The sequence below is a fragment of the Ipomoea triloba genome, chromosome 15, assembly GCF_003576645.1.
Source record: "Ipomoea triloba cultivar NCNSP0323 chromosome 15, ASM357664v1".
Lineage (NCBI taxonomy): Eukaryota > Viridiplantae > Streptophyta > Magnoliopsida > Solanales > Convolvulaceae > Ipomoea > Ipomoea triloba.
Genome location: NC_044930.1, coordinates 12,039,512 through 12,045,681, shown reverse-complemented (window position 1 = coordinate 12,045,681; position 6,170 = coordinate 12,039,512). Strand labels below are relative to the sequence as shown.

At 35.3% G+C, this 6,170-nt stretch overlaps 1 protein-coding gene across 1 annotated transcript; it reads right to left on the bottom strand.

Annotated features, from left to right (window-relative positions):
- Positions 1-1,477: 1,477 nt before the first annotated feature.
- On the bottom strand, positions 1,478-2,813 carry LOC116005496 (nicotianamine synthase-like). Its single transcript, XM_031245701.1, has one exon. It carries the CDS (start codon positions 2,759-2,761, stop codon positions 1,811-1,813), a length of 951 nt encoding a protein of 316 aa, XP_031101561.1. The 5' UTR covers positions 2,762-2,813; the 3' UTR covers positions 1,478-1,810.
- Between the last annotated feature and the right edge of the window lie 3,357 nt (positions 2,814-6,170).

The window sequence follows — 6,170 nt, the reverse complement described above, 5'->3', positions numbered from 1 at the left end:
TCCTTTAACCAACCAAACGCTGGAATACAATTCATAAGTCTATTCCTTCCGTCAACCAAACACTATAATACAATTCATATTATTCCTTACCTATTCCATTCCTTATGGAATGTTATTCCTATTCCCTCCAAATTCATTCCGAGAACCAAACGTGCTGTTAATCTTTATTAAAATTTTTGGGTCTTAATTATGAACTAATATAGATATCAATATTGAAACATAACATTACAACGCAAGTTGCAACACCTTGAAAGGCCGAAATAACTCGACAATTTTTAATACATTTTGAATGAAAATCCTATTCTACCGGGTAAACACATAAAGTGACAGTCAAATTCAATATAACTCGAATCAAAGTACAAGAGTTTGGATCTTTTACATAATTGAATTTCTTACCTATCAATTGAAACTCTATACCTAGTATACTATAGCGGACTTAGACGACACAAGATATCTCAATCTTGTATGTACTTCCTTTTGAGTGCAATGAACTCTGAAAGATGACTTGAAATTTCTTGAAAGTTTAGTAAAGTTCAGGAGGATGCCTTGGGGTATTTCATGGATGGACGCCATGAGTCGCTTCTTCTTCTTCCCTTGCTCCTTCTATGGATCGATGGTGACTTTGCAATTTTTCTTGTTGGTGTATGTCTAAATGTTTGATTCCTAATTTGTTTTTATCTTGTTTCCCATTTTGCCGTGGGGCACTTATTTCTTTTTCTAACATGATTTTTTTTTTTAATTAACCAAAACAAATTGACTAATAATTCCAACATTTATCAAAATGTTTTCATAAAATACTGTCCATTTAAACAGAGGAAAAAAAAAAAACTAGATGTTATGTGCAAAATGTACACAAGAGTATGTTATAGATGGACGTCATGAGTCTTCTTCTTTGTTACTTGCCCCTTTTTGCTACGAAACACTTATTTTCTTTTCCATCATGGTTTCTTTTTAACCAAAACAAATTGACTAATAATTCCAACATTTATCAAAATGTTTTAATAAAGTACTGTCCATTTAAACCGAGGAGAAAAAAAATAAAAATTAGATGTCGATCATGTGCAAAATGCAAACAGTATTTACAGAATGAAGTGAATACTTTGGAGTATGTTATAGATGGGCGTCATGAGTCTTCTTCTTTGTTACTTGCTCCATTTTGCTACTAAATACTTATTTCCTTTTCCATCATGATTTCTTTTTAACCCAAACAAGTTGGCTAATAGATATCAAAATGTTTTCATAAAGTACTGTATGTCTATATAAGAGGAGAAAAAAAAAACAAAAATTAGATGTAATGTGCAAAATGTAAACAATATTTACGGAATGTAGTGAATATCATGAAATTGATTCTAAATTTTAAGGCGCTACACTACATACAGAGTCATTTCCCTTATTCTTTATCTGAAACGTTTTTATAAAGTACAATCCATTTAAACAGAGAAAAAAAATTAGAAACTAGACATTAGGTGCAAAATGATAAATAAAAATATTGGGATAGATGGAGAAATAAAGTGGATATGAAGAAGATCAACAAATTAAATGCTCAAAGGGTATGGCCTGCCATTTCCCATTCTTGATGAAATTGACACACATATGGAAAGGATAGGAACACAAATAGGGTGGGGGAGACAATGTATTGTATGAAACTGATGAGACCATGGTAATTAAAACAGTTAGACATGCAGAGAAAACTAACAACAACAACAACAACAACAAATACGATGATAATTGATGATTAACCAAATCAATGGAAATAGAGGGAGATCATATCAGATCAGATCTCCCCTTCTTCTTCTGATCTTCAAGAACCCTACTCTTCAATCATGCTCAACTTGTTGAGTGGATTGAAGGCGTGAATCTCCGCACAAGAACACTTGCTTGGCAGCACCATCGACGACCCCTGCTGATTATTATCATAGGGATGAACGGCCGCCGGCAGCGGCATCTTCCGCGCGACGATCACGGAGTTAATAACGTCATCCGTCGGATGGTACACCGTAAGAACCTCGAATCCTCGGAGATCACGAGGCTCCACCACAGGGTAGAGAAACGCACGTGCCCCGTGGGCGCTCCGAACCACAAGGAGCGACCCGGGAGCCATGTACTTAGCCAAGTGGTCTATAGCTCGCCCCTTTTCCTCCTTATCCATCCCCACCAGGGCCGCCAGGAACACCACATCGTACTCCTTCAAGTCGCACGTGACGCCCATGATGTCCGCGGTGTGGAAGAACATGCGGCGGGCGAGACCCGGGTCCGAGCCCACCAAACGCGCCGCCAGGGAGTTGGCCGCGGGATTAATGTCGTAGTTGTGGAAATCCGTGGCCGTGAGGTGGCACGTGGCCAGGACTATGGACGATAACGGCAAGGGGCCGGACCCCACAAACGCGAGACGACGCGGCGGGGCGACGCCGCAATGCCTACTTAGGAGATCGAACTCGAGGAGGCTTAGTTTGAGGTAGTTATTGAAGTAAGGGAAAATGGAAAGGTTTTGGAGGGGGTCAGGGAGAGAACCAAGAATATTGGAGTAATGGGATTCAAGAAGGCCCTCAGCTTCACCACAGAGCCTTATGAGGTTAGACGTCATATCTTGAATTTTGGAGCAGAGCTTAGAGACGTCTATAGTGTTTGGTGGGATGCACGCGTGGACTAGCTGTGTGAACAGCGTGTCGACATCCTCGGAGGGCTTCAGGCTCTCCAACCTCGAAATCTCATCGTACAATTCGCAGATTTTGTGTACTACTGGGTTGTCCCGGCAAACCATGTTGACACTATGAGATTATTTGTACAAAATAATTGTTGATGGTCTACGATCTGAGACCTCCGCAAGTCTATTTATTGATGTTTGTGGGGCCCATGGGAATGAGGGAGGGAGGATGATACAAAGACAAAAAGGAGCCATTGTTAATGCGGTTTTTGTAATTTTGCCTATTACTTTCATTTTGTTCTCTTAGGGGAAAAAGTGTCCTTTATGTTATTTGAATGGCCACCCTAGATAATCCAATAAGGCAATAACTATCTACTACAGTATGTATAGCGTTGACATCTGGATTTGTTTTGGAATTTTTGATTTGCACACGCATATATAGAAATTAACTTATTAATAGCGTGCAGTGTCTACTTTCAGGAAAATGAAAAAAAAAAAAGCATTTTTAATTTTTAAATTAACAGACTCTCACGAAAATTGAGAACCGTGAGAATTGTGTTATAATTCTTCATTCTTAAGAGTTAAGAATATAAGTGACGAAAAATTAATATATAAATGAAGTATTGTAAAAATACTCCTAGTCATAGGAATTCTAATTGAGCATTAGAATTCCGATAAGACTTGCACATTATCCTTGTTATGGTGAGTCTTATGACATTCTATATGAGATACAAAGAGTGAACATGTGGATAATTGTTAGAGAACAAGTCATTGAACAATGACTGACTACAACGTACCACACGGTGTTTACCTATGTGTCATCCGTATGTTGCATGTTACAAGTATGCAATAATTCTTTGACTTGAGACGACATGGTTGTCTCTTACATATGGTGAACTAGTTTTTGCCGGTATGTGTATTTTGTTTCTTATGAGGCTATGAGTGTACATGGTGGCCTAGTTTAGTATTGAACGGAGAAATGTGTGCATTCAATAGAGGATCCACCGCATTGAGGTAACGTGGATATTCTAGTCTATTCAATAATCTTACAACGCTGACCAAGTTTGACCATGACATTTACCTGGTTCAGAACAAGTGTTGTGAAAGAAATATTGCATTGCATGATATTTGTAACAGAAAGGTTTATTATAATATATCAAAATATATTTATTTTCAACTAGGAAGTCATGACATACTTCTAGGTGTCACTCATGAATTACGAGTTATTTAATAATGAGTTATTAATGAGTCATGACATATTTGATTCTGCCAAATCACGCTTAAATGGTAAAAACTTTCTGACTCCCACTTTAAACGTAGAATATAGAAAAAGTGATTGATGCTTCCGCTGCGCTTGTATTAATCATATTTGAAAATTTTCTATAATGGTAATTGAAAATTAATTACTACTAATTGAATATGAGTTTTTTGTATTACTAATTATTATCATAATGATTATTTTCTATATTTGAAAAATTAATATTTTGAAAGATTATATGATAATATATTATTGTTACCATTTAAAATATGATTTTTATGGTAGTAATAATTATATTGTTATAATCTTTAAATATTTATTTTTATGCTTAAATAGTGATTCTTTATGTGATAATTGAATGCTATTTAGGTAAGTTTCCATTATTATAATATTTTATATTAAAATGTTTAATTTAAAATAAAATTATAATAGTAATTGATTGATTTCATGCAAATTTGATTTTAGTATGAAATTAATTAATTAATGTAAAGTTTTGATTTGTTATATGGAAATTTGTTTCCATATAAAACTTTTTAGATTAACCTAAATTTTTTATGGTATAATTGGATTATATCTTATAAAGCCATAAATTAATGCATTATTTATTTTATGCTATGTATGGATTGCTTAGCATATCGGTTTGGTCATGGACTTAGGACCACTTGAATGAATGTGATTTATTTTAGATTTTGCACCGTTTTTTGTGATAATTAAAATTGGGGTCTACGTGCCTCTTATGTATTATTGTAATGCAAATCTCTTCCATGGAATATGTACCCCTTTTATGGTAGATAGAAAATTTATGCACAAAGATCCCGAAGACTTCAAGAGTTGAAGATCCGAAGGCTATGTATGATGGAAGCTTACATGTAATAGATAGGATTTTAATTTTTCACTTTCACTGTGCACGGTCAAAATTAGCTGGCTCAATTTTGACCATTTAGAAGTTCATGACCGATATCAAGTTTACTTTTCATGCACTTTATATATGTGATATATGTTAAAAATGTTGCATGAGTAAAGTGAAACTTAATGTTTTAAATATTCCCTATATTAAATATTAAGTTGTAAACGGTTAGGCCTCAAGAGTTGAGACTACCTAATTGTGGCTCTCCACCGTCGTAAGAAATCAAGTATTTTTCCTAACACGGTGTCGACTATGCCAACATAGGGGCAACGTGTTAGTTTAAAATATTTTGATTTTCTTATTTTAAACATGTGATGTGGTAACACTTAGAAACTTTATTTTTCAAGAAACCACTAAAGGTGAGAAAAGTCAAAGTTCAATTCTACTTGTTCCCGGGATGGTGGGTTTGACTTAACTGAGTCCATTGAGCTAAGATGTCCCTTAAGGTGAGGTTCAATTGGCCATGGTGCTCAAGTTTAATAAAATTGAATCATGCATGAGATGTATTGACAAGAGTTCGCCACTTACAAATCTTTCGAATTCCAAGATGCCCCTTAAGGTGAGGAATGAGATAAATTTGTATGACCTCGATTACCCATTAGAAATCTTCCAACAGGATTTCTGTTTCTTACTTGGGAAGTGCATGATTCGAAAACTTTAGTGAGAGATACTATTTAATCGTAATTTCAAAAATTGAATAGTTTAATAAAGAATCATGCCTAATAATTAATGTTATTTTCTGTAGTTAATTTGAAATGGCTTTAAATCCTTTGTAAAAAATACTCGAAGAAATTGTTCTCAATTTGGAAAAGATCAGTTATGTTTTGATCCAAGATCATCTACTGATTGGTGTCATACCAGATGATATTGATGTTGATCAGCTTGTTGTTCATAATGCTGAGGTTGTAGCGTTTGATAAGTGGAAGGACGATAATTTGAGAGCTAAGAGTTATATACTTGCCTCTATGAGTTGTACGGTGAACACAGTAGGATTGCACATTATGAGGTTACCAAGGCTTTATTTCGAGCAAAACTATAAGAATGAGGAAATCTAGGAGATCATGTCCTAAATATGGTTGGCTTATTGTCTATTGAAAGAATTATATATCTTCATTGACATTAAGCTTGAAGTAGACATAATTCTACAGCCTCTTCCAGATTTTTTGGGCCTTTCATAATGAATTTCCACGTGAACAAACTTCATTGTTCCAAATCTGATTTGCACAATATGTTGTGCACTTCACATGCTACAATGAAGGGCATGAACACTGATAGGTCTCTTCCAAGTCAAAGAAGAAGATAAAGAACAAGAAGGTTTCTAAAGAGAAACCAACTGGGGGGGGGGGGGGGGGGCCAAGAAA